The sequence below is a fragment of the Nelusetta ayraudi genome, unplaced genomic scaffold (assembly GCF_046127955.1).
Source record: "Nelusetta ayraudi isolate G7.1 ecotype Tasmania unplaced genomic scaffold, CSIRO-AGI_Nayr_v1 ptg000026l, whole genome shotgun sequence".
Classification (NCBI taxonomy): Eukaryota; Metazoa; Chordata; class Actinopteri; order Tetraodontiformes; family Monacanthidae; genus Nelusetta; species Nelusetta ayraudi.
In genome coordinates, this window is record NW_027466076.1 from 8,387,781 (window position 1) to 8,415,459 (window position 27,679).

The 27,679-nt window shown below is 45.2% G+C and overlaps 1 protein-coding gene across 2 annotated transcripts; it reads left to right on the top strand.

The window, feature by feature from the left end:
- The first annotated feature begins 68 nt into the window (after positions 1–68).
- Positions 69–27,530, top strand: clip1b (CAP-GLY domain containing linker protein 1b). Of its 2 annotated transcripts, XM_076029574.1 has the most exons (23): positions 69–184; positions 1,450–1,649; positions 2,674–3,054; positions 3,142–3,269; positions 3,455–3,579; positions 3,686–3,887; positions 4,174–4,371; positions 5,439–5,542; positions 5,645–5,705; positions 6,966–7,070; positions 8,193–8,354; positions 8,615–8,710; positions 9,706–9,763; positions 9,885–9,970; positions 13,916–13,990; positions 17,947–18,053; positions 21,965–22,013; positions 22,156–22,199; positions 23,713–23,818; positions 23,922–24,087; positions 24,176–24,228; positions 24,314–24,426; positions 24,744–27,530. In XM_076029574.1, exons 2-23 carry the CDS (start codon positions 1,541–1,543, stop codon positions 24,976–24,978), a joined length of 2,763 nt encoding a protein of 920 aa, XP_075885689.1. In that variant the 5' UTR covers positions 69–184; positions 1,450–1,540; the 3' UTR covers positions 24,979–27,530. The 2 variants fall into 2 exon arrangements, with proteins under 2 accessions (XP_075885689.1, XP_075885691.1); XM_076029576.1 differs by lacking the exon at positions 6,966–7,070.
- The last annotated feature ends 149 nt before the right edge of the window (positions 27,531–27,679 follow it).

The window sequence follows — 27,679 nt, forward strand, 5'->3', positions numbered from 1 at the left end:
GTGGTGACGTTCCGATTAACGAGCATACGCTCGGCGCCGTGAATGCAGCGTTGTTTCCAAAGAGTGACGTCGTTGTGGGAGGCTGAGACTGGGCTGGAAAATAACATGACATGTAACGGTACAAGGTACGCGGCACCTTTCCAGGGCATCATTTTCTGAGGGGCATTTCACCTGAGCAGACAAAGTAAGGTTCCACGACAACACTCCCGCCAAACCGTGTGCCTTTTAGCGGCACTGCGGTGTCACCTCAGCAAGGTGTTAGTTGTCCAGGGCTCGAGCTTTGCTAATGGGAATGCTAGCTAGCTTTGGCTGTAGGAGCGCATTCCAGAAGGGAACAAGACTCCGGCTACTGGGACGTGTAAAAATGACATGAAAAACATTGACTTGGGCATGAAAAGCAATGTTTGACGGCCCGTACTCAGGAAAATATCACGTTGAGTAAAAAAAAAAAAAAAATGAAAGTGGGCTCTGGTGAATCAATTGTATTAGGGGTAAAGAAAGTGGCGGTTACACCCAAGTTCGAGGTGCAGCAAGTAGATATCATCCTGCCCACGCACTAAAAACACAGAGCTTGTGTCGCAAAGGAAAAAAAATAATCTTTATTTCTACGTAGAGGTTGACATTTTCAGGACTCTGACTGTGTGTCTAAAGGGCTGGATAGTTAAACTAGGGTTATATACCCAGAGTCTTTTCGAGACTACGGAGTCACCGAAGGGATTTGACAGCTCCAGGTGTGTTTGTTGTTTTGGTCTGGCCGCACCGGCGGGGCGGGAGGACTGGCGAGGGTGCGTTTTTTTTTTGTTTTCTTTGGGTGTAGCACGACGTTCGTCTAGACACATTTTCCTCTGCGGGACTAATGATTTATTTCCATGAGAATGTCAAAAGACAGTGTTGACATGAAAATGAACCGCATCTAGGAGAAACCCCTCATTTTATGGTAAATGTATGTTTTGTAAGTATAACGACCTTTTGTGGTGCTAGAAAGTAATTATTGGTACTATTAATACGCTGTGATTTTTAGACTATTTATGTGTGTATAGTAGTCCGGCAGGTTTCGTGTTTTAAAGAACAATGGGCCTTTTCTTCTTTAATTATTTAGGTCTGGATGCTGGTTGTTCACTCAGAAGGAATCATCTGCCATGTGAATACATTTTGTGCATGGTCAGACAGCTGCACGTCACCCTCAGAAAAATAAATGGCTGATCATCAGGAGAGGGGAGAGTGGGTTATTTTAGTGACAAGGGTGATAATCAGCGGCACAGATACAGTATTTGTGACTATAGCGGCAGGGTTAAGCGGCCGCACAGGAGAGTGCTCGGCATCATCATTATCCCCGGAGTTGCATTAAATGTCTTGATAGGAAACAACAGGTTGTCATCTAAAAGGATGTCCTAAGAGTGCTCATGCATGGCGCTTCGTTATCCAAAACCATCTCTTTGCTTCTCTCAGCTTCCCACCCCTCACAGTGGCACTGTGAGTTTTACCGGGGAAGGCCTCGTCCCCGTTCCACAGCTAGACAGGCCTCGACCCCGCCTTACACATGGACAATCAAGAAGCCATGAGCACACCGGGCAAGGCCAGCGGGCTCAAACCTCCCAGTAAAATAGCCCGTCCGTCTGGAGTTCCAACAAAGACGTCCCCACCCTCAGGTGAGAAACAATACAAATGGTGTTTCCTCCATTGATGGAAATTGTGCCAGTCGAGAATTTGTCAGGAAGGCTGTATAGAAGTTAATGGTTGAACTGTCGTTCCTCCTCAGTCCCCTTAGTCTCAGTTTTAGTTGCTTAAAAAAAATGATATATGTGATGGCATTTTATTGTATAATTTTTTGAATTGTGTTTTAGTCCTTGGAAATAACTATACGAAACAATTTATATAAAGTTTTTTTTTTTTTAATTTAACTTTCGGCCTGCAACCTACTAGCCACTAAAAGTTCATTTTAACTTCCTGCAAGAACAGATGTTTTTCTGAATTTTGAACGTGACAAAACTAATTCGGTCTCAGGGAGTGCAACAAAGTTCCAACTGCGTCTTTTAAAATTAGATATTGCTGAAGTGATTTTCTTTTTTTGTGTATTTTATTTATATTTTGTATAATATGGGACAAGGGATGTTAACAATTAATAGATTATTGATTAATTGCCAATTAAGAATTGAATCCATTAAATTAAATTGGTCGCAATTAATTGGAATTTATTTTTTACACGGGTAGTTAATATCATTATAACAGTGTAGTGGCAGGAAAGAGCAATTCACCTATAGATACTGTGATGGTCATAATATATTCTCAAACAACTTTTAAAAAACAACAACAATTGAAATGTGACCCATGAGAAGTCAACTTAAAGTCAAGAGGATAAATGTTGAAGGTGTTTTTACTGTTCTCAAATGTAAAAATGGGTCACAGTGGACACTCAACATTATTAAAGTGTTACATAATGTGTTTTGGACACGTTTTTCATTGTGAAATTTAGGTTCTTAGGAAAAATTGACGCTTATCAATTAATCGTTAATCGATCGATGAGGTCGATCAACTAACGATTAATGATTTAATCGATCATTTGCATCCCTGTATGGGACCTTTTAAATGAGTAACATCTTGAGGAGAGATGCAGTTTTGTTTCTTGTGATAATACAGAAGTTGTGATTTATGAACTCATACCTCTGATCCCAGGTACTCCAAAGCCAGTTCCTCCTGATAAGTCCCCTGGAAACGTGACCTCCCCTACCCAGGAGGTCACTCTGGACTATCAGATCGGGGAGAGAGTCTGGGTCAACGGCAACAAACCCGGACATGTACAATTTATGGGCGGCACGCAGTTCGCCCCAGGGCAGTGGGCAGGTATTGTGTTGGACGAGCCCATTGGGAAGAATGATGGCTCTGTGACGGGGGTCCGCTACTTCCAGTGCGAGGATGGGAGGGGCATCTTCACAAGGCCTTCAAAGTTGTCTAAGACTCCGCTGCCGGAGAAGGAGACAAACGGGAGGCAGGCCAGTCCGGCACCGGACGTTGGAGCGACGAGCCAGCCGGCGCCGGCTGGCACCACCTCGACCGGTGAGCTCGAAAAGACGGCGAGGAAACTTCTCCGTGTAAACCCAGCCCTTGATCAGAATTCTGAGAAACGTGCTCGTCTTTGTTCAGTTCACGGCAGCGGCATTAAGACGAGCGCCGCGCTTCGCCGCATGTCCAGTGAGTCGGTGTCCAACCTGTCAGACGCAGACGCAAGCAAGAAGATCAAGAGGGAGCTGAGGCTCAGGGACCGAGTGCTGGTGAGAAGTTTTACTCTTTCAAAACTTGCTGTATTTTAACTTGATGGATACCCGTTGGTCGTTTTAACTGGATGTTGTAGTCGCTCAAGGAAACTCGTGTGGTCTTGAAAGCTCTGTTCTTCCAGATTTAAATCTGAACCGTCACCAGAACCTGGTTCCAACTTGTGCTTCCTTTTCTCGTGAAGGTGGGTGGTACAAAGGCAGGAGTGGTTCGGTTTCTGGGGGAGACGGACTTCGCCAAGGGAGAGTGGTGCGGAGTGGAGCTGGATGAACCCCTCGGGAAGAACGACGGTGCGGTGGCGGGCACCAGGTAAATTAGCACCGCAACAGTCTGCAAAGATCAGCCTTTCGTCGAGGTTTTCTTGAAGAAAATGGCTGAAGGTTGACTTGCCGTTGCCTGCTTTCGTTCCGCGCAGATACTTCCAGTGCATGCCCAGATACGGGCTCTTCGCCCCCGTCCACAAGGTGACGCGTATCGGCTTCCCCTGCACCACGCCGACCAAGACCAAGAGCTCGCGGAGGAGGTCCGGCCTGGAGAGGAGTCCCAGCGCGTCCTCCGTCAGCTCGCTCAGCTCCACCACCTCCTCTATAAGCTGTCGGCCCAGCAGAGCGGGGCTGGTAAGACGTTGCGCGGCTAGCGCAGCTACGCAGGGCAACACGTGCACAAAACACGGTCTGAGTCATGGTTAAATTCAGTGCGAGTGTGTGTAGGTTGGAAAAAAAGATCATGTCAACCTCCAACCGCAAAAGACACACAGTAAATATTCTCTCTCTCTCTCAAAGAACATTAACAATAAGTTTCTAACATGAAGCAGCTCTAAAGCAAAGTAATTCATTTACATTTTAAAATTTTACAGTTTCAGATTGTTCATCTGTTTTTTGTTTTTTTGGGGCATCTCTCCAGCTGACGGAGACATCTGCGCGATACGCCCGGAAGATCTCCGGCACCACGGCGCTGCAGGAGGCTCTGAAGGAGAAGCAGCAGCACATCGAGCAGCTGCTGGCCGAGAGAGACCTGGAAAGATGCGAGGTGGCGAAGGTCACCAGCCACGCGGGGGAGGTGCAGCAGGAGCTGACGCAGCTGAGGAAAGGGCGCGATCAGGTGGGGCAGCCGTGACCAGGAGCTTCACGCCAATGCTAGAGACAGTTTAGCAGGACTGGTGTGTCTTTAGGGTTATCCAGCTGGACAATGAATAGACTTTGCTCAATTGTATTTTACTTCATTACATATTTGTTAGCTTGCATTTAGTTTTATTTGTAACTGCATCAATGTGAACACTGAGAACCACAAACCCTGTTTCCTGTATATTCATATATTCATAGTAGGGCCGTCAGCGTTAACGCATTAATCGCGATTAATTAAATGCGATTCATAACACGTTACTTTTTTTAAAAATTGCATTTCATACGTGAGGCTGGGGGTTCACACCGGAAGCGGAAGCGCCGCGGAACAGAGCCCGCCTCCTTTCGGCGCCCATGTTAACCGATGGTGCTGCGGAGCGGCGCCTACTTCCGCGGCCAGCTTGCGCCATGCAGTGATCGTTTCGGCGTCTGGTTTATTCTGTGCGCGAGCCGCGAGCCATCCGCGTCAAGCTGGGCAGGAAGTTGCTCAAAGAAACACGAGAAAATCCGGTCAACTTTGAAAATAAAAGCAATTTTCAAAATAAAATAAGCGCGATTGACAATGCAACATGCAATCATATTTGTGTATGTTACATTTGTCAGAGTATCTAAGCAGAAGCACTCGTCGACTGTCGAGAAATGTGCTTCTGGTGTGAACAGGAGGGCTGTGGCTTACGTGTGCACGCCGGTTTACACTGCTTCCATGTCCCTTTTTGTCCCTTTTACTAACCAGTAGTCGGCCCCTCTGGCCCATTTCTGTTAAGAAATACTTTACATTATGGGGTTGAAACTGCCTTGCAATGCTAAGTAGCAGAATTTTACACATGCAATTCAAACTGCGATTAATAGCAGTTAACCATGGAGATTCTGCGATTAATCACAATTAAAAAAAAATTAATCGTTTGACAGCCCTAATTCATACATATCAAATACGTTGCCAGCTGAAGCTAAAGTTAGATCATCAGCGCAGTCATCATTGCTGAAACCTGATTTTAATTGTTGAAACCTGAACTCACACTCCATGTTCATCATTGGTCGTGCCAACAGTACGCGCTGGAGATGGAAGCCAAGTTGGACCAGCTGCGTTCGCTGGTGGAGGCAGCAGACCGGGACAAGGTGGAGCTGCTCAACCAGCTGGAGGAGGAGAAGAGGTGGATCTTCGTCTCTCGGAATCCGTCAGGTTCATTCATTCTTTAATCAGCCACGGAGTCGCACTTAAAGAAAACCGTCTCTCTCGTCCCTGCTTTTGACAGAAAAGTGGAAGATCTGCAGTTTCGTGTCGAGGAGGCCTGCATCACCAAAGGGGACCTGGAGGTAACGTGCGGTTGCATAAGCTTCTCAATTAAACATATTCTCTCACTCACTCAGATGTTAACTTTTTGACTCGCCAGACTCAAGATTTCTTGATAAAGTTCATGCCTCAATTATTTAAAAAAAAAAAAAAAAAAAGCTCTCCCTTTTTTCACTATTCAACGTGAATTTTCCAAATTACCTGCTTTTGCGGCAACTCCTCACACACTGACCAAATGATTGAAATGTTGCAGTTTTATTCATAATAAGAATGGTGAGACTCAAAATGTAAACGTGCACACACTGTTAACGTGTTTTAAAACTGAACAGATGAGATCTTTGCACATTCGAGAAATGAAACGGCGGAATGTAAATTCATTCCAGGGAAGCACCGCTGACAACTGGACAACTGGTGGCAATTTTTTTTTACGAAATGAAAATGTAACATTTGTGTAACGGCTGCTGCAGTGATGCCTTTGCGTCATTTGCCAGTTGGAATGTTTTTGATGCAAATTATGTGCAGGTAGGTCATTTGCACATTATTGACTCATCGCATCCACACACATGCTCCAGCTACTTCACACGTGAGCCGCTTCCATTATCGTTTAAGTTTTTCCTCGGGGGGGGGGCGGGGCGGGGGATGTGATAAATCAGTCATTCTGTCTTTTGCTGCACTCCTTCAATCATTTACCTGCTTCCTCGTTCAGACCCGCCTTTCAGCTTCTTTCATGTTACGCGTTCATGCTTAATTCAACCTCCCGCTCTCAGATACCTCCAGATTTCTCAACCCTCTCTAAATTACCATCCTGTCTAAGTCGTCTCATCTGCCCGCTTGTTCCTAAAAGCTGTTTTTTTTCTCTCTGCCCCATCACGCATTTCCTCCTCCTGTGCGCTTTCAACTATCTTTCTCCGGTGTCGGGCATCATCTTCACTCTACAGTATAACCTGCTGCCTTCATTAGCTCTCAACAAATTCGGTCACACCCTAAAATAAAGCAAGCAATAGATGAGAAGTACATGTCAAAATGTACTTTTTTTGTAAGTCTTATTTTTCCAGTTCTTAACAACAAACTCTTCAGACTTACTGAGCACCTAAAAGTGATTAACTGCCTTTTCTCCTGATTGTAACTACCTGATGTGTCGCTGGCCGTCTCCTAGTCAAAGTCTCCTCTCTCCTGTGTGCGCTGCTCAGAGTTGGCATGTCATGCATTGGTGTGTGTGTGTGTGTGTGTGCGTGTGTGTGTGTGTGTGTTCTCCCTCTCTCGCTGCTCTCTCCGACTAACAGACGCAGACCAGGCTGGAGCATGCCCACATAAAGGAGCTCGAGCAGAGCCTGCTCTTTGAAAAGACCAAAGCTGAAAAACTCCAGAGGGATTTAGAGGATGCTAGGGTAATGCTGCCAGTCCCCCAGGCCCCCTAAAGCAAGGCTGAGTGATGTTCTTCTCCCCCCCCCCCCCCATTGGGTCCATGATGAGACACTGAGTGTACTGAAGGAACTCGCGGTGACGTTCCAGGTTTTCTCTGTCATCTTGGGAAAAAACAATCTTGCTAGTATTCTCTAGTAACTCAGGTCATTTTCATTATTCATTCGGTCTCAGTTAGTGAACTATTCAGCACATTTGAGCACAAATGAAAATAGTAAACTCACTAATATTGTTATTTTAATTATTGGGGTTTTTTTTGTACTTCACAGACTTAAGCCAAGAGGTTTTTATCTTTTGACAAGAATTTCATACACAGAACACACACTGAAATATTGATCAATAAAAAAAAAAAAAGAATTCTAAATATTGAAAATTTACTTAAACAGCTGCTTGCTATTGTACGTTTGTGTGCAAGTGGTTACTCAGTGATGTGTATTCATTCTGGACTATCTACTTTGGTTAATGTGCCAACACTTGATTTTATTTGAGCAGGAGCTAATGGACCATAATAGCACAATGTATTGAACTTACCCACGGTGCAGGTTTATAATCCCTTCAAAGTAAACACACTGTGGGTGTGAGCGCTTATAATTATGTTTATGCTATGGCTTAATTCGACTTTTTTTGGTCACATGCATAAATTAAGCCAGTCAGAGTGTCGTCTCTCAATCCCAGAGAGGTTTCACAACCAGATTGTTTCCCCGTTTTTGGTCTTTATCTGGTCTAACTTCTGTCAACCACACCTGCACCATCCGCTAATCCGCCTATTTGCATACGCACAAATGCAAATTACAAACTGGCTGGTAGAAATGGCTACTATTGGCTCTTGCATCCTTAAGTAGTTTGCACTTCACATACTATGTCGGAAATGACATAGCGGCATGAAGTCCCTCATCATTTAGGTGCAACATAACCTGCATCATGCCCATCGAGTAGAATCCACCAATGAGCATTTTGCTGTTATGAAGTAATTCCAAACCAGTGGACCCCCCCACCACCAGAGATCAGGTTCAGCCTGGTGTAGTTCAACCTCTCCCTTGGCCTCGTCGCCTCTCTCACGACCATCTATTTTACACGTCCCGCCACAGGTTGCCACAGTGTCCGAGCGCTCCAGGATCATGGAGCTGGAGAGGGAGGCGGCCGACCTCCAGCTCCGTCTTCGGGCCTTCCAGCAGAAGGAGGACGCCGTGTCTCTGTCCCAGCAGCAGATCAGCAGCCTCAAGGCCCAGGCGCAGTCTCAGGAGAAAAAGGTTCGGTGGACAACATGGCTAATCTGCACTGCTCTGAGATTCACATAGCATATTGCCACAGCATGATGTTGGAGTCATCGGAGTCATTTCTGCCCTGCACCTCCCCATTTAAACTCTAAAGTAAAGTCAGCGAGGCACGCCGGTGTGTCTTTCTTTATCTAGCGTGCTTTTTCGGCGCCATCGGGGCCGCTGCATAATTTATGGCTCTGGACGGGAGGCGCAAGCGTAAAGTGAACATCCTATACGGTGTGTTTCGACAGATCAGCGGGCTGAGTGTTGATGTGGAGAGCAAACAGAAGGAGCTGCAGCGGCTGCAGCAAGATAAGAGCGGCGTGGAAGAGCAGCTGAGCAGCCTGGTGAGACGCGGTCAAAGTCTGTTTGAACAACACAAAAAAGATGACAAGGCGCCTTTCCAACTCACGTCTCATATGTCATGTATCTGTTAAACTGTTGGATTAATAGCGTTTTAAACAAAGCTTTTGACTAACCATGACCCCTGTTTTAAGGCCCTGTTTTAATTGGATGAATGGGAATAAAGATGTACCTGTCAGTCTGAAAAATAATCCTGAATAACTTAAATTTTAAACTAACTGCAGGGCTCTTTCAGCGCAATTCCATCATTTGCCATCATTTAGAGATATAAATGAATTGATTTGTCTTTTTACTTGAAGATTTGAACCCTGATACTAATAGAGAAACTAATTCATGACATGAAAACAGTCACAAAAAATAATGCTCATCAAGATGAAGCGAGAACCTGATTTCTCCGCAAACACAGCTATGCTCCTTGAGTCTCCAATTAATTTAAATTGACAGCACCTGTGCTGTTACCTTCTGACAGCAGCCACCGAGGATTACTGTGGGAGAGCAAAAGAAGCAAAAGAAGGGGAGATGTTGACGCAGGCAGCACTAATGTCTCTGTGGACTGGAGTTGTTTTCCGTCATTTTAGCCTAAGTCCCATTTTGGTAATTTCATTGTTTAGCAAAATAGAGCCTGCGGTCTGAAAAATGTTATGACTTACCGGAAAAGTAATATCTTCTCAGATTAACTTTTAATATGTGACTGCATATTGAACTGTGTTGGATTTTATAAACTGATAAACGGTCATAATAAAGAGTTTATTTGGTATCGTGTGAGAGTTTTGTAGGTCCGCGAGGGCCTAATCTGCGACTGTGTATCTGTTTATATTGTAGCATGACGCGTTTATCTTGGGGGGGGGGGGCGTCATGAAACTGGCCTCGCGAAAAAACACGTCTCGTTTTTTTCCTGGGCCAGATATTATCTCAAGGTCTAAGCATTTGACCGTGCGGGTGAATGGCGTGTTGACAAGGCGATCCTTCCACGTTTCAGAAAGAAAAGCTGGAGGCGGCTGAGCAGGAGAACAGGAGGCAGGCGAAGACGATGCAAGGTAAACATCTCCCTCATAGGTTTGAGGGTTGCTTCTTTTTTTTTCTTTTCTTTTTTTTCTTCTTCCTTCACATCCACTACGGTGCGGTTGTCACACCGGATGTTGTCTTTGTCCCTGCCAGAGTTGGAGCAGAGTGCGGAGCAGTCCAGGAAAGATTGCAAGGCTCTGCAGGAGGAGAGGGAGCGCAGGGAGAAGGAGCTGACACAGGTACGCTTCACGCATAGACGGAACGCAGTCGTCTGCAAAGAGCGAGAGGAGAAGAGCACAGAGTAGACACAGTTACCATTAGAGTGCCCCACCTCAGACTCATCAGTCTGGGGTCAACTGTGCCGCTCATTTATTATGGATGCATTCAGGCCGTGCACAAGTCCACTGTTGCTGCCCCCACATGGACTAAGTGGAGGTTTACAAGGGGACTCACTATGTATGAAGCAGCTATACAGCAGCCAATCAGAAAGACCGCTGTCTTGAATTGCAGGCCTGCTTTTGTTGCATGCTGGCAGCTTGATGGCGATATTACAAAGAGCGATCAGGAAAATGAGATTATTACATCATAGGGGGCAAATGAATGCAATCAAGCTGTGCGAAAAGAAATTGCACAAATTAACTTAAAGGTTGTCGAGCAGTTTTTCAACCGGCAGGAAAACTAAGTGTGTTTGCCTCCTGTTGTTGTAGTGGCGTTGTGGTCAGACATAGTGCCATAAAGACAGCATAATCTTTTTAAGAATCTTCATTGACATCACTGTTTCTGACGACAGCAATTCCAAATTTGTTTGCATTTGCTCCAAGTCTTTTTTTTTTATTTTTTTTTTTTATTGATTGTTCTACACAGAGAGAGATGGTGTACAAAGTGCATTAACTCAGAAGCAAAATTGAACAAAATTTACAAACAACAAAACTCCCACATGCTCCAACAGAGCCCCATCCCTGCAACATTAAATAACCTAGATCACAATTACAAATATGAATATATATGTGTACATACAAATATATAAATATGTAATAGTGATAACATTTGTAAAAAAAAAAAAAAAATGTTGAAAAAGTATATAAGTAAATAAATACAATAATAATAGTTAAAACAAAACAGTGTTTCACTTGAATGAATAGAACAAAGATTTTTAAAAAAGAAAAAAGAAAAAAGGATGGTAAATACAATCAATGAGTTTCAAAATATACACAATACAGGATCAGTCACATAAACCATCAATATTAGTGATATCTAATTTCTCTATATAGTTTAAGAAAGGTTTCCATGTTGTATAAAATCTTTGAACGCATCCTCTGCTAGAATAGCGAATCCTCCCTAATACCAAATGGTGCAGAAGGTCATTGACCCACGTCTTAAAGCCAGGGGGAATTTTCTCCTTCCACTTATATATATAGTTATTATATATATTACTTATTATATATAGTATTAATTGGCCAGCTATGAGAGATGCAGATGCTGTCATGTTCTTTGCCTGGTGGAGTTGTTCCAAATATGGCAGTGCTGCTTGCGTTAGTGTGCCGTTATTCTGAATTCCCATTCCAAACAGTCAAGTATCACATACTGTGCAACAAGCACAGAGATTTGTGAGTGAGTGCGTGTGATATTGTGGAAACGGTCCTGCCAGCCGGAGCATATTTATGATTTGGTTGCTCGCTGTGGGCAAACTGCGTGCTTGAACAATGCAGTAGCACTTTGGCCGCGCCAAAGCACAAACAGATTTTCGCTTTGAAACCGCCGCATGCCAGGGCGGGACGACGCAAAGTCTGGACTCGTCACGTAGCCACAGTCACTTGGCCCAGGGGACGGTGAGTTAGGTGGCTTGTGGAGCAGGCTGCGTTAGCAATAGGTTCGGCGGCGGCGTTGAATGTAGGTCAGAGGCCGAAGCGGTGACCTTCGGTTTCACACGTTTGCTCAGCCTCAAGTGGAATTCGTTTAGTTTACTTTTTTAGCTGTGTGTGTCTGTGTTTTGCACAAGGTGCTGCATTCGCTGAATTTTGCATCGCTTCTTAAAAGCAACTGGGAGGTGATGATTGTTTGGGTCTGCGGCTGCTAAATTCACTTTGCTTTTTATAAGCCGGGCTCCGGTTGTGTCTTTCTGCCGGCTGCTGCTGAGTGGATCGTGTACGGTGGAGAGGGTTTTTTTTTTCCCCTCCACTGAAAGAAGCTTCTCGTTGCTGCAAGAAAGAACACAAGAGTTGCATTTTAATCTCTGCTTTGTGTTCGAGAAACGTGCCAGAGAGCCTCAGCACACGACCGCGAATGGCCCAACATCTGCCCTGAAAGAAATAAAATCCGTAAATGTCACATTTTAATAGTTTTGGGACTTCCAGCCATCATTCTCATTAATCCGCCCCGGGTGATCTTTCCTCTCCAGTAGCCTTTCATCCGGACTTAGTGCAGCTCTCTCACTCCGGGGCCGCCGGCTAATGTGTTGTTGAGACATTACTTACATGCACACGCACACGCTACTTTCATTCTCATTTGGGTTTGATGAGGTGATGCAACAGTGCACTTCTTTTTTTTTTTCCCTTCTTCCGCGGTTCGCGGAACGAAATGCGGCGCCTTGTCAAGGCGAATCGTTCAAGGGGGAAGATGCAGCAGCTATGGCTGCTGTCAGCTGCCAAGATGCTGCCTGATAAGTGAGCAGCGCTGTGGCTTCACGTGGACGGATTAGAGCGTTTATAGCTTACAAGTTCAAAAATGAAAAAAACAAACAAAAAAAAATCAATGGTTAACATCAATGTACCCATGTACTTGCATGTTAAACACAACCAGCCTCTCAAAAGAGCTTTCGTGAATTATTATTAAAAGTACACTAGTTTTGTTCTGTTTGTTCTGTTTGAGGGGAATACCACAGACAGTTTTACTGTAGTTGCCGCTAAATGTTTTCCAAAATATGCAAATAGTATCACCCACAATTTTGCATTGTAAATAGGGATGTTAACAATTAATCGATTATCGATTAATTGTCGATTAAAAATTTAATCGATTAAGTGAAATTAGTCACAATTAATTGAAATTTTTTTACACGGGTAGTCAATATCATTACAACAGTGTAGTGGCAGGAAAGAGCAATTCACCTGTAGATACTGTGATGGTCATAATATACCATAATATAGAAGCCAACTTCAAGTCAGAGGATGAATGTTTAGGGTGTTTTTACTGTTCTCTAATGTAAAAATGTGTCACGTTGGACCCTCAACATTATTTAAGGGTTAAATCATGAGTTCCTTACACATTTTTCATTGTGAAATTTAGGTTCTCAGGAAAAATGGCCGCTTATCTATTAATTGTTAATCGATCAATAAGGTCAATCAACTAACGATTAATGAATTAATCGATCATTTGCATCCCTAATCGTAAACCTTGCGTGAATACCTTTAAACATATATGTGCAATGACAGGTTTCAAGCTACGGACTGACGTTGGCGGTGAACAACAGGAAGAGTGGCATCGCTGCTTTCAGTTGTTTCTTTCCCTGAAGTCGGCGCTTTCTGTTTCTTGCTCTTGCCTGGTGGAATTTGCAGCAAATGGATGTGAAAGCAAAGCAGCCGAAAAAGCTGCAGGCTGAATTAGTGGAGAGCTTCAGCATGCTTTGTTTTTGTTTTTGTTTTTTTTAAGCCAAGGCCTGAAGGCCCAACATATTTTCAAAGAAGTCTGTCGGCATGAAATGGAGTTTAAAAAAAAAAAGACTCTTTTTTTTTTTCATAACAAAGCCACTAAAAAGTTCCATTTACACAAAACGCATGTTGGTTCTCTTGTAAGGAGGAGGCCATATTGTTCCTCCGTGTTTCTGCAGTAGCCCAGAACTCGGGTCTGCTCTGGGTTTATAGTGCTTTTATTTCGACATCACTGCTGCTATAAGAAAGATATGAGATTAAGTGGGACAGCGGACGATCGACAAGAAGGTTGTTTGCAATATGCTTTCTTACCATTAGATGTCACTAAATCACAGATACTCCTCAAGAACTTCCCACTGTGTTCTCACTGGATAAAGCCTGAGAAAAGAGCTAACAGAGGATCTCTGTTTTATTCATATGTTAAGGTGTAACCTCAAGCACGTGCATGTGAAGGACTTCTCTTGATTGAAGGCCGTTCGCCTCTCTGGAGATATTATACCAAGAAAAATTTCGTGATATTTTCATCGTTATATTTTCCAGGCAGTCGAAAAGTCGGAGAGGACGAAGCTTTCCGTGGAGGAGCTCACAAGTGAGAAGAAGACGCTGGAGACACAGGTGAGCCTGAGCCTGAAAATGTTTACCGGAGCTGGCGAGAAGAACACGTCGGCTTCAGCTGAAAGTTTCTCATGTAATGCGAAAATTATTCTCACAATTTAAGCCTGAAGTGAGAAAAGTCCACCCTTTACTTCCTTCGCATGCTCTGCTTTTCAGAACGTGTGTGCTGAAGATGCCCCTTTGTGACGTCACAAAAGGCGCTGACACCACTCCAACTTTATTGACAACCGCCCCAGCCTCATGCACACGTTCATCAACATCTAAAACACTGCTGGGCATCCACACTGAAATTTACATCATTTGTTCCCTTTCCTCGTCTCACAAACATTAACATAACAATTCAGAATATTTCTGCAATTCTGATCCTGGTCTGCGGTCCAGCGGCTTCGTGAGAGTGACGAGAATAAACGTCGTCGTGCAAAATGACCGCAGTATATTTTAATGCCGCCACCACAACAGCTCGGTGTTATCGCTTCGTCGTCGAGTCTGACTCTGAGACGCACACGTACAGGCACAACTTGAATCATAAACCCAAAACTGAAAAGAGGATCATTTCAATGCGAGCGTCATCAAAAATGAAACGAGTCAAAAGGCTGCGACAACAGTCTCAGTCTCGGAGGACCCAAACAGACGCAAACAACACGGAGCGCCGCCATTCATTATTTATATATTACATCTGCCTGTGCGCTCAGCCTGGCGAGGCTGGAGGGAGGGTTGTGATGTAATGCTGCACATGTCATACTGTGTGTGTGTGCGTGTGCGTGTGTGTGTGTGTGTATGTGTATGTGTATGTGTGTGTGTATGTGTATGTGTATGTGTATGTGTGTGTGTGTGTGTGTGTGTGTGTGTGTGTGTGTGATCTCGCCTGGCTGGACCGAACATTCAGATTACTGTACGAGTGGCTAAGCGGAGTCGCGGTCCGACACCTGGTGGATGTGCAGCTAAAAGCCGGAGCTTGTCACTGCTCCTGTCGTACAGTGAAAGATAAAGGAGCCTTGCAAAATGGATGTTGGTCGAATGCACGGCCCGAGGACGTTGGGCATGAGTGAGGCCTCGCGATGTTTGAGTGATGCAGTGATTGCGAGGAGGTGTGCACGACTGAACTCTTTGATCATTTCTCAAAATGAGGAGTGATCTTGGTTTGATCTTGTTTATATATATGTATAATGCACAGAAAGGTGGCATCCATCTGTGCAATTTATACATATATGTAGCCTATTTTTTGTGTGTGACTTAGTCAGATACAATGACTAATTGATTAGGATTGATGAAAGTCACATTGATTGTGCTTTCCTTTGTTTTATTTTTTTTTATCTGCTTATGTTTTTCATACTTTTTTTTGTTTGCTTTTTAGATACTATTGAATGCAACTTTGAGTCATGTTTATTGCTTATGCAAAGATTTCGGTGGACCCCGGTCCCAATAAACAAACAACATTGTATATGATAATAACTGAGCTCTTAAGTTTGTGTCTCTGAGGAGATTTTCTGATTGAACGAGAACTAAATCAAACAGTTGATCGACCTTTTGGGTGAAAGTCACCACGGTGAAGCTCTTCAGAGTCGAGCCGCTGGTCCGTATTGTTATCACGCTGAAGTGATATTTCGAGAGCGAATGTTTAATTGCCGCAGCATCTGTCAGCTGCGCGCTAAGTCGCGGCCGCCACTGAGACCCCGCCAGTCCAGATGTTGTGCGCTGATCCCGCGCCGTGTGCGTCCCGTGCAGACACTTGAACGCGGGAGATGAAACGAATCCTCCCGATCAGGTCTCTTGTTGTGATCTGTTTAACCGAACTGCTGCCGTCATCCAGAGGGAGAATCTCCTCGTGCTAGTTTGGCGTCTCGCGAGTGAGAGGAAAACAAGACTGTGAGCAGCAGGATGGTGTTGGGGGGGGTTGTTATTCAAGCTTACATAATGGGAGCGCTCAGACACAGAGAGAGAGAGAGAGAGAGAGAGAGAGAGAGAGAGAGAGAGAGGCAGCGCTGCTCGCTCGCTCTCTGCTCCCCTCTCGCACTGGTGCGCGGCGGGGCGACGAGCTCGGATGCTTTATTGATGCCCGGCTCATGTTGGTCTGCATGTAGCCATCTGTAGCGAGGGGGCGGGGGCCAACGGAGAGCTGCGGCGACAGCCTCGCTCAGTGACAGCGGCGCTTTGTGCTTGGCGTGGAGGTATGGACGTAGCTGCCCTGCGCCAGGGTTACTCCAGCAGCGTCTACTCGCCTCACTACCAGGTGGGATGGTGCGCCTGCCCCCCCCCTTTGAATGGTCAGGTTTGCTGGCGATTCATTGTCTCCGCGTGCAATTGAAATGTCTGGGCTCTCACTTGCTTTTTCTCAATGTAGCTTGTGTGTGTGTGTGAGTTGCACGTGAGCACGCTCAGCATCCGTTGTCGGGGCTGAAGGTAAACGCTGATGACTTTTTTTTTTTTTTTAAAGGTCAGAAACAGAAGCACCAGTGCAGATGATCTCGCGCGTGCAGAAACTCGACTGTATCGTGTGATGCTTCTTTTTTCTTTTTTCTTCTGCAACTGCAGCATTGATTTGTTAGGTCATACACGCTCGATTAATTATTGACTGTGGCTTTAAAAAGCCACTTCTATCCAAAATGCACTTTGGGTCAACGTTTGTGTTCTGCCGCTGCTGCTGCTGCTCAAATTAATCTGCAAACAAAAAAAGTTTGTTGTGGTCACGGGAGGCCAGAGCGGCCCGACGTCTCTGAGGAGTGTATTTTTAGTTTCACGTGGACCCGAACGCATTGTGCTGACTCATTTGGAAAAATGAAAGTGGTCCGTTTTCGAAAACTATGAACCGCAGTTGGACTCGGAGTGACACAGAAGTGACTCTGTCTTCCTGCAGCGTTTACTTTGAACGCGGTGAGGCTTCTTTATTTTTAGCAAAGTGATGCAGGATGAAAAGAAGGGGAAGGATTTGGAGAAAAAAAGCTCTGTCTTTTTGCCACCGTAGCCTTCAAGAGACGTTTAGTTTGTCACAGTTCAGGTCATACAGTAGGAAAATGTGTGAATTGTTTTGAATAGGGTGAGAAGCGTTGCCTTTTTATGTAGAGTCTACATAGTGAATTTTGGGTTTTCGATACTGGACGTTTTAAATTTTGGAGAAGTCACTTGGCTCTCTCCCAAAATGGGGTTTGGTTTAATGTTTTGCCGGCACCTGGTTTTGCTTACTTTAATTGATTTGTTGTGGATTTGTTGTGAGAAAGGGCTTCTGCCTCAATGTGTTTTTAATCCGTCTAAATAAAGGTTAAATAATAGTGTCCTTACTGTCTGAGTTTCCAAAGGGACTCAGTACAACAGTCCTGTTGAATAACAGAGGATGTGAGTCCTGAGTTGACTGAATTAAAGTCCAATTAGGCGCCACTAGGAAGGACGCGACTCCACCCCTTGCAGGAACTGCTCTCCAGAACCCCAGTCAGTGATGTAAAGTGCAGCAGATCTCCACCGTGTGAAGGAAACCAGCTGCGGGACCTCCAGTCCCACTTAGTTTCACTTTTGAATGCACTGTAGTTAGGGATGTTAACAATTAATCGTTGTCGATTAATTGTCGATTAATAATTTAATTGTTTAAATTAAATTAGTCACTGAAAATTTTACTTTTTTTTTTTACACCGTTTTTTGTTTTTTTGTTAAATGGTTACTTTTAAGTAACTTTAAAAAAAAGAAAAGAAAAAGTTGAAATGTGATGCAACATTATTGAAGGGTTAAATAATGTGTTCCTTACACATTTTTCATTGTGAAATTTAGGTTCTCAGGAAAAATGAAGGCCGCTTATCAATTAATCGATTAACTATCGATTAATGAATTAATCGATTAACCAACGATTAATGAATTAATCGATAGTCTGCATCCCTAATTGTAATGCTGGTTGTATTAACTCTGAGTCTCTTACCCTCCTTTCACCTCACTTCCCTTGCCTCTCCACCCATCACCGTCTCTGTCTCCAGCTCGAGGCGCTGCAACAGCAGAACTCCAAGTACCAGGAGGAGCTGAGTCTGTCGAAGGAGCGCAGCAGCTCGGAGAACCAGCGCATCGGACTCCTCTGCAAGGAAATGTGAGTGCAGCTGCTAACTGATGTGTTTTTTCCTCCTGCTGCGCCCCCCCAGCCCGCCCACCTCTCAAGGTCACCCAGAATAATCACAACCACGTACCGACGGGGTGGATTTTATCTGTTCCTGCAGGTTCCGTGCCAAGACTTTTAAAACCAGTCTGCATTTTCATGTTCGTGGAAACGCGTCGTCGTCGTAGCTCCGCTGGTCTCCGTCGAGACGCCCCCCCCCCCCCCCCCCCCCCCCCCCCCCTGTGAACACGCTGTAAAATGCCGCGCTAAGCCCGTGATTAGCCAGCGGGTGCTGTTGCGCGATTATGGACGCGATGGCGGAGCGGAGTGGAGTCGAACGCAAAAATGCACGCACTCGCAGACAAAAGCCTCCCAGGCTTTAAGGCCACATTAACATTTTTTTTAAAGCGCTGGAGACGCTTGTTCGGAATGTTGTAAGTCTTTTCACACTCAACCCGTGACGTTTCTTTCCTGCGAAACACTTCCTCTGAGTGGTGAGTTCTCGCGAGCTGCAGGAGTTCTGGCATTGGTTTCATCAGACCTGCGGCTCGTGCACAGCTTTATTTTAACAACGTCTTCACACACTGCTGCGGCACAACGGGATTTAAAGCTTCCGGCTCGTCTCCCTGCGTAAAGCAGATTAAACAATAATAAACACAAACACGTCGGGATGTTTGTTTGTCTTCAATGGGTCACTGTTTAGTGTTGCCATTGACTTCGGTGTGTTTGGATCGGGTTTGAGCACTTGAGCCTGAACGCAGAGGTGAAAGTCGCTGACGCGTTTCTTCCGTTTGCATCTTGTAAATCCTCCCGGGCTGCAATTCCGTCGTTTTGGATTTTGCGCAGATTGTGAGCGCAGGTGTTTCGCAGGGAAGCGCGCACCTGCCGTGGAGAAGGAGAGAAAGAAGCGGACGAAGCAAGTGTAAAACAAGAGGAGGCGACTGCAGGGTTGCGGAAGGGAAATACATAAACGTGTTCGCGGTTGCTGCCAGCGCGACGACGTTTGATTGTAGAGACCGAAAAAAAAAAAAAAAAAAAAGTGTTAAAAATCCAACTGCGAAATCCATTCAGACGGTTTTACTCGGCTTAGGCTGTCTGGGTGCCAATTAAAAAAAAGATAAACACCTTCTTTTTTCTTCCCCTCCGCTTCGCCACCGAGGTCTATTTATAGACTCACTCCCTGTGCGCTCGCATACGTAAAATGCATGTGAGGCGCCCGCACATGTGTTGGCTTCGGATTCTTGACGTCACCGTGCCACACCCCCAGCCCTCTCTCCCCTCCCCCCCACTGAGTCATCATCAGAGAGCCCTGCAAGTGACATCACAGCCTCTAATATGTCTGACTGGCTGCAGCGGATCCGTCAAAAGACGGAGCAACTTAAAGGAGCAGCGGCGGCGGAGGAGACTCGTTCCGCCCACCACCACCACCACCACCCCCGACGCGTCGGTTCGCTCTCCCGCCGAAGCGTCCCTCCATCCTCACTGTGGTGCAGCTGTTACATAATTGCTTTGACTCTCCTCCCAGGATCGCCTGGCTCCGACATGACCAACCCCCCCCCCCCCCCCACCCCCACCCCCGCTCTCACTGTGTGTGTGTGTGTGTGTGTGTTCGTGGAATCAATATGGCCATTGTGGCATCTGTGTGCACCCTTGTGAACAACACCACCGCTCGGATGTGTTGTTTGCTGTATTGTCATTTGCTGCTGCTGCTGCTGCTGCAGGTCGAGTTCTCATCCTCTTTCCTTTCTTTCACTCTGTGAGAAAAAAAGCAACACTTGACACAAACAGAGGAGGAACAGAGGCTCGGCCTGTTTCCTCCGCAAGCTTGGCTGTAAATTGGGAATCTGTCAAACTGAGACTCTTCTTGTTCCCGCTCGTATCCCGAGGAGCACAAGCTAGGCCCTTTGCGATGCTCTATTTTCTAAATCTGCATGTAGCTGTCAAAAGACAGTTCCCCTTGCATCTTTAATATAGCTGATATTTCCGATCGCGGGCAGAGCCCCTCTGAATGAGGTCAAGTGAGTTTTGGGCCGCCGCGTTTTCAGCAATTGGAGCAAATTGCAGCGAATGGTTTTGTTGCGTGACCCGTTTTCTCGCCACAGTTGCAGTTTGTTGCTGGTAAATGCAGAAGAAAATGTAGCATGGCCGGTTACACATATCGTTAGCCTAATAGCATAGTTGCCAAAGTCAAATTTGAACATTTTCGGAAATGCATTCGGAAATGATTTTTTTTTTTTTTTTTTTCTTAGTGAGCACGTTGGTAAAGTTAGGCAGATATCACAATTTGGCCCAAAAAAAAAATGACTTATGCTATTATGCTAACGATATTTGAATGTGAAACATTTCCTTCACGGACGGTGCTCAGAGTTCCCGCTCCGACACGCATCCCGACGCTGACCTACATGGAGCTAATTTCGTTTCCCGTGGCGAATCATTTAGCGCCGCTACCCCAAAAATACCCCCACTCATAGGTTCCCTCCGTTTCTGCCGACGTCTGCCAAGCCGAATGCGATTAGACGCACTGGAGGCTGCAGCTCCCGTTCTCCTCCCGCTCCGACGCCGCTTTCCGCCCGCGGAGGCGCGGCAAACCCTTCCCAGTCTGCGGAAACACACAGACGGTTTTTCCGCGGCGGCCAAAAAAAAAAAAAAAAAATCCTCTCGAAATGTTTGAAGTGGGATGACGCCGCCGTCTGCGTGAGCAGCGGAAAGCGGGCAGATGGCTTCAGAGTGGAGAAAACGAGACTGGAGATCACACGGGGCCACGAGGACCGCGGAGACGAATTCATCCGAGCGGCCAGGAAACAAATTTGCCCCGGAAATTCGAAACGGATGTCGACGCTGAATCAGAACAGTGGATCCATACAGCGTGTACAATCACTCACTCAGCGATAAAGACTCATATCACAGTCACATATCGACCTATTGTCAGATGGTTTATCATCCTGGACTTCAGTGAAGGGACTTTTTGAGATTATATTTCCGAGAAACTCTATCTCAGAAAAACCTCTGTTCTGTATACAGCCTCCAGCAGAAAACACTGATTTTAGCTTCCAACTAACACTGTCATTCAACCCTGCAATATCAGTGTGCCCTCTGCAACCTGGTTGAAAGAACTATTGGGTGGAGAAAGTGGCCTAACAATAATAATAATAATAATAATAATAATAATAATATTACTAATAATAATGATGATGATGACGATAATAATAAATAAACATCAGAGATCCTTTGCAATGAAGCTCAAACGTGGCAAAGCATCTCTGATGTTTATTATTATTTTTCTGATTATTAGGGATGCACACATACTGATACCGGTATTGATACCGATACCAGGGTTGAGCATTCTACTCTACTCGTACTTGTAAAATACGTTTTCTATTTGTGTTTGTACTCCAGTGAAACTTGTGACAGTCACTGTCTAGAAAAACATGTTAAGGAATGTTGTTTGAATTAACATGACATCAGTAGGGGGGAAAAAAAATCCAAGTAATTCCATAATGTGCAACGGCCTTAAGTACTCATTATGAGTATCAGTGAGTACAGAAATGCAAGTACTCATGCGTGCATCCCAAATTACTATTTTTATTATTATCGCTGCTGTTGTAGTTAATAACAAACACAGTGAAGTGAGTTTTGTTAGACTGAACTGTGAACTCAGAACCCTCATAATGTGCTGTGATTTGTGCCTCCTGCTGTAAATGCATGTAATACGAGTGTCTGACCTCGTTTTTTTTTTTTTTTGGTTGCCTGGTGGATGTCGAGGTTTGTGTGACAGATGCGAGGCTGAACTTAGCAGAGCGCACAGCTGTGACAGTGACACAGATGTGTTTCACCAAATCTCTCTCTCTCTCTCTCTCTCTCTCTCTCTCTCTCTCTCTCTCTCTCTTGATCTTCTCCCCCCACAGCGAGGAGCTGAAACTGGCCTCCCAGCAGCAGTCCCAGCGTCTTGACGAGGTAACCAACCACGACTAGCTAGCGGCGAGGGGCGGGGGGGGGGTTTGGTGCGGCTAGAAAGCATGATCTGATTTCTGAAAGCTCAGACAGGTCTTAGCTTCTATTTTTGATTCTTCTATGTTTGTGTGCGTTTGCCTCCCAGTGCAATGAAGACCACAGCCGTCAACAACAGGACATGAAGACCAGGTAACACACAAAGACACTTTTTATGATTTTATGTGTGCCTTTTTCTCTATATGTGTTGCCCTAACAGCACTATTATTGTTGTTCTAGCTGTGTGAATTGAAATAATGGGGTTCTATCATTCTGATGAATGATGTTCCGAAGCATCGGTTTGTCTTTTCAAATTATAAATATGAGTCATAAAATACCCCTGAGTGTCGTTCTGCAGCGATTTTCAGGGTGTGTATTCTTTATGGAGGGATATTGACTTACACCTTATCATTTGCACTGCACTGTTACACTTTCTCTTCACAGTTAGACTTGACTTGCACTTTAATAATTGGCAGTCTTGCCTCAGTAGTTCTGCAGATATTTCAGCACCTCCTCCAACTTTGCAAAAAACAATGTTTATTAAGGCTGCCTCTTTATATCTGAACTCGTGTGAAACAGTTCAGAAGCAGCTTAAACTTTTAAACTACTACTGCCACCTCAAGTACTTTTATTTTCGCGTCACTGGTATCTTTCTTTGTTGTCGCACTTTGAGGCTGCCTCTCAAAACCCAAACTGAGCCCCACTGTGCCGCTGCGCGCGCCTCCGTGTGGGAATGGGAGGATGAAAACGCCTCCTCGCCTCTTATTAGTGAGCTTGAGGAACATCTCAGGCAGAATGGGGATTAAAGTTACGGCTTTGTTACGCAAGATCTGAGCGAAAAGTGATGGAAACGTGACGCCAACGACAAGCCGACTGCTCGGTGGGCGGTGGTTTGGACGGAAGCGAAGGTGGTGTAAGATTGGAAAGAGGCAGCGCCCCCCGGTGGGCGCGATGCTTCACGCTCTGCTTTATTAGCGACCACAAGTCCCATCAATACCACAAATGATCTGAGACACAACCGAGATGATTCTGATGCTGAAGTGTGACAGAGAATCCAGTGCTGGTCAGATTCTTGAAATGCCATTTGAATGAGAGACTAATTTTGATGCGTTAATCAAGTACTCGCACTTGTCTGACCTCTAGTGGAGTCGTGGAGCCACGTTGAATAAAAGCCACCACCTCTCTTTGTTTGTTTGAATTTGCACGTGGAAATATGGCCGCTTAAAAAGAAGAAAAACCCTTTAATTTGACCCAGTTTAATAAACCGCATTGGCTACAAGATCCTCCTCCGTACATTCAGAGCCATCCATGACCTCGCTCCTCCATACATGTCCCATCTTCAAAAACCACCTCAGAACTCACCTTGTCACCCACCTCTTCTTCTTCTTCTTCTTCTTCTTCTTCTTCTTCTTCTTCTTCGTCATCGTCATCGTCGTCTTGGTCTTCTTCTTTGTCTTCTTCTACTTCTACTTCTTCCACGTCACAGCCAGAAAGTTGCAGGCTCGATTCAGAACCAGGCCTTCCCCTGGAGTTTGCATGTTCTTCCTGTGTCTGCTATAACGTTCTCCAGACTCGGCCAAGATTTAAAAGCAGCTCCGAGTCTAGTTTGGCTCTGTTGCAGTGGACACGAGATTTGACACTCCCTGACCTTTTTTTGGTCCCCCAGAGAAAGCATCACAAACCAAGAGATGGATGAAGAAACAAAGTTCCAAAAGTCCACCGGAGCCTTGATCTCGGACAAGGACCAGGAGCTGGAGTCGTTGCGGAGCGAGGTCGGTCTCAACCCGTCGTCGGTCTGCGTCCGTCCGTCCGTCCGTCTGCACCGTGTGAGACGACGCCGTCTGATTTTATTTTATTTTGCCCTCGCCGCCGCAGATCGCCGTGCTGCGGGGGGAGAACGCCGTGGCCAAGACCCTGCAGTCGGCCGTGCAGACGCTGGAGAGGGACAAGGCTCAGCTGCAGGGCCGCGTGCACAGCCTGGAGCAAAGGCTGATGGGAACTCGGGCCTCGGAGGGAGACGACGAAGGAGCCCTGCCGTCAGGTGGGTGGAGAACAGTCGGAGGAGATCGGCGGTCTAGCTGTCATTTCTATTTATTCTTCTGGCCGGGTTTGTGGCGCTCCCCCTGCAGGAGACGCAGCTCTGGAGCAGCTGAGGGAAGAGAAGGAGTTCGCTGAAGGCCAAGTAAGGACGTCCAACTGACCGTGAATCAGTCGCCCGGTGTTGGTTGTCTGTCTGTTCTCACTCGCGTCTTCTCCTCCCCCGTCAGATCAACTTCCTGAACAGCGTGATCGTGGACCTGCAGCGGAAGAACGAGGACCTGAAGGTCAAGCTGAAGAAGCTCGCGCTGGCCGAGTTCAACGGCAACGACGAGAACGACGGGTAAGTGGCGGGGGCGGAGTCGTCGGTTCTATTTTGCCTTCGCGAGAGCGAGTCGAACTAAGAGCTGATGGAGAAAACACAGAGTAGAAAAGAAGTCTAGACTATATTTCGGCTGGGAGTGGCTTATCCATCTTGGAAAAGCTCCAACTGAAAGTCTTTTCAGTCAGTCTAAAAAAAAATGCCACGAGGGAAAGCTGGATTTTTTGGGGGGGGATTTTACCACCAATACTTAGCATCAACCTCAAGTCCATTCAGTCTCGCTAAAGTCTCGCCCCCTCCTCCTCCTCTCCCCCCCGCCACACCGCCCCACTCATCAGTTTCTACGAAGGCGTGTCCAAGCGGGAGAAGAAGGCCACGCCGCGCCTCTTCTGCGACATCTGCGACTGCTTCGACCTGCACGACACCGAGGACTGCCCCACTCAGGCCCAGAGCCCCGACTCGGTGCCGCACACCGCCTACCACGGCAACCCGGCGGACGAGAGGCCCTACTGCGACATCTGCGAGGCCTTCGGACACGCCACCGAGTCCTGCAACGACGACCAGACCTTCTAGGGGGCGCTGCCGTCGCCGCCTCTCCGATCCCAGCATTTCGAAGCCCTTCCCCCAAACACTTGACACCCTCCCGCTCTCACCGCCCAGCCTGACTGAAATTCCATATTGTATTTTTATACTGTATTTATGCATTATAACCCGGTAGCCACCATCCTGGTCTTGTACCTTCTTCTTTTTTTCTTTTTTTTCTTTGTCTGAGATCAACTGTTTTTCGACTGTGATGCAAAACGCTCGTCCAAATATGCTGCTTTAGTGCAATACTGGTGTTTCGAACAAAAGGAAGGGTCTCTGGCACTGTGTGTGTGTGTGTGTGTGTGTGTGTGTGTGTGTGTGTGTGTGTGTGTGTGTGTGTGTGTGTGTGTGTGTGTGTGTGTGTTTGTTTGTTTTTTTATTATCGTCTCGCTTTGTCTTCACATTTGTTTCTGTATGAAGCAGAATTGACGTTTCACGTTGTTTCTTTTTTCTTTTCTTTTTTATTCAACTGGGGCTTTATTGGTCATTTATATAGCCAAAAATGGTGCAACAGTATTAAGCACACGCTTAGGTGAAGGGAAACACAAGCACCTTTGAGACACTTACATTCCTCTCCGCACCACAACCGACCAATCAGGCGCTTTACACTGATTGTGCTCGTTTCATTATGATTTATTTAAAAATCAGTTACATATCAAATACACTAAAATATAGAGTTGTATTACAAACAAAAAAAAAAGGAAAATCTTCAGTTGAAAACAATGTAGTGCAACATCAACTGATTGGAAGCTTCAGGAAGCTCCTGGTAACTCGGTCCTCTTTCTCAGCGCTTGCTCCTAATGTCCACTAAAGTTTTACCTCCTATTATCACGATTTTGTGTTAAAATTTGTAAAGTGTCTGTATTCTCCAGCTAATTAACTTTATTAACATTCTTATTTTTGTACTTTTAGGAGATTAGTTTCAAGAGATTTGCGTGCGTAAAATAACTTTTAATTTATTACCTCAAATATAGCGGACGTAGACGACTTTGTCGCAGTCAAGCTAACGGGGAACCTGTGGAAACAAACCAAACTCTTGTTTCGGCATCACATGGATACATGTATTAGCTCACGGCCCCTTTAACCTCTTTGATAACCCAAACGTTGAAGTGTTGTTCAAGTTCAAGTTTTGCTACGTCACTAAAAGAAAGTAGATAGAGGCCACTCCATAGACTTGGCGTATTAATGACGCTTGTTTACTTGCATGTTAATGTTTTCATACATTGGCTGTTTTTTTGTTTTGTTTTTTTTTAAACCAAAATCATGTTGTTCTCTGCATTCCTATGTTAGCTGTTGTCATGATTTATCAGCACACAGGTCAGAACCATCAAACGAGGCTCCCAGGAAAGTTATTAATTGTTGTTAAAAAAAAGATTTCTGGCATTTTGTTATTTACCGTCTGTCCTATTGTGTGAGGTTCCACTGGAAGCGAGGTAGCACTGGTGAACGGTATGGTCCGCACTGGGACTACTGGAAGTGTGGAAGACTAGAAAAAAAAAAAGACAGAAAAGCCTCCACTGAATTTTTTTTTTTGCACTGTCCACTTTAGATTCAGCAGAAATAACAGGCGCTTTAACTTTGTGGGAAAGAAAAAAAAAAAGGAAAATATATTAATTTTTGTCTGAGGAGGCAGTACACATATTTCTGTGTGCTGCCACTTTTCATATATATGTCCCTTCAAAGCAAGTGTTTGATATTGTGGGAAGTGTGCCAAACGGTTCCGCCGCTCTCACATGCAAGTGAGTTTGTTGTTTGTGCTGTTGACTGTAGCGCTTAACAGTAAAGCTAAAGAGGCGCCGTAAAAACGCTGCAACATCTAGTTTTATTCTGATGACCATTTAGCAGATGCAGCGAGAGGGAAAAAAAAGCACAAGTTAGATTCAAAGACATGCAGAGCGAGTCTTGCTGTTCTCTGTTTCCTGCTCTGTATTTAAAGCTAAACACTCCTGGTTTTTACAAATCAAGGTTTTGGGAGTAAAAATGCAAACATTTTTCTACATTTCAAGCTTTAAAAGACAAAACAAACAGACTTCTCAGAATATCCCACACTTGCTTTAAGTGACTCTTTTCTAGCGAGGTGTCTCGACTCGTCCCTGAGCACAATTTTTCTGATCGTATTGGATCATTTCCCAGGGGCGACTGTGCAAGTCGGGCGTAGGTTGTGGTGACTGACTGTTGGACACTAACCTTTGTAAATAGTGAGCAGAGGCTTCCTTCCTCCTGGCCAGCTTGTTCTTGGTGCCATGAACTACGGTGTATAGAGCTTCTGTGTGTAACACATTTTATTTTTCTGCCCTGTTAATAAGATTGACGTTCTATATGGAGGTTTTTACCCCAGGAGGGAAAGCACTTAGCCCGTTTGTAAAGACTTTGTGTACTTTATAAAGTGACTTGTCTAACAGTGTAATGTTTTCTAAATACTGATACAGCACCGTGAAACAAATGGTTGAAGCCATTTTGCAGATGTTGGTGTAGTTGTACAATGTCACTGTTTTCTATGTACTGTATACTCCTCAACAGTCAAATAGAAATACTAAAAACCCTCCCGTCCTGGTTTTTTATTTTTTCTTTCTTTCTCTTTTCTCAATATTTTTGTCTCGATGTGTGAAATGCAGAAGCGTCAGGGAGCATTTTAAGGTATTTTCAAGCCGAGTGAACGAAATAACATGATGGTAACAACATGGTGAGT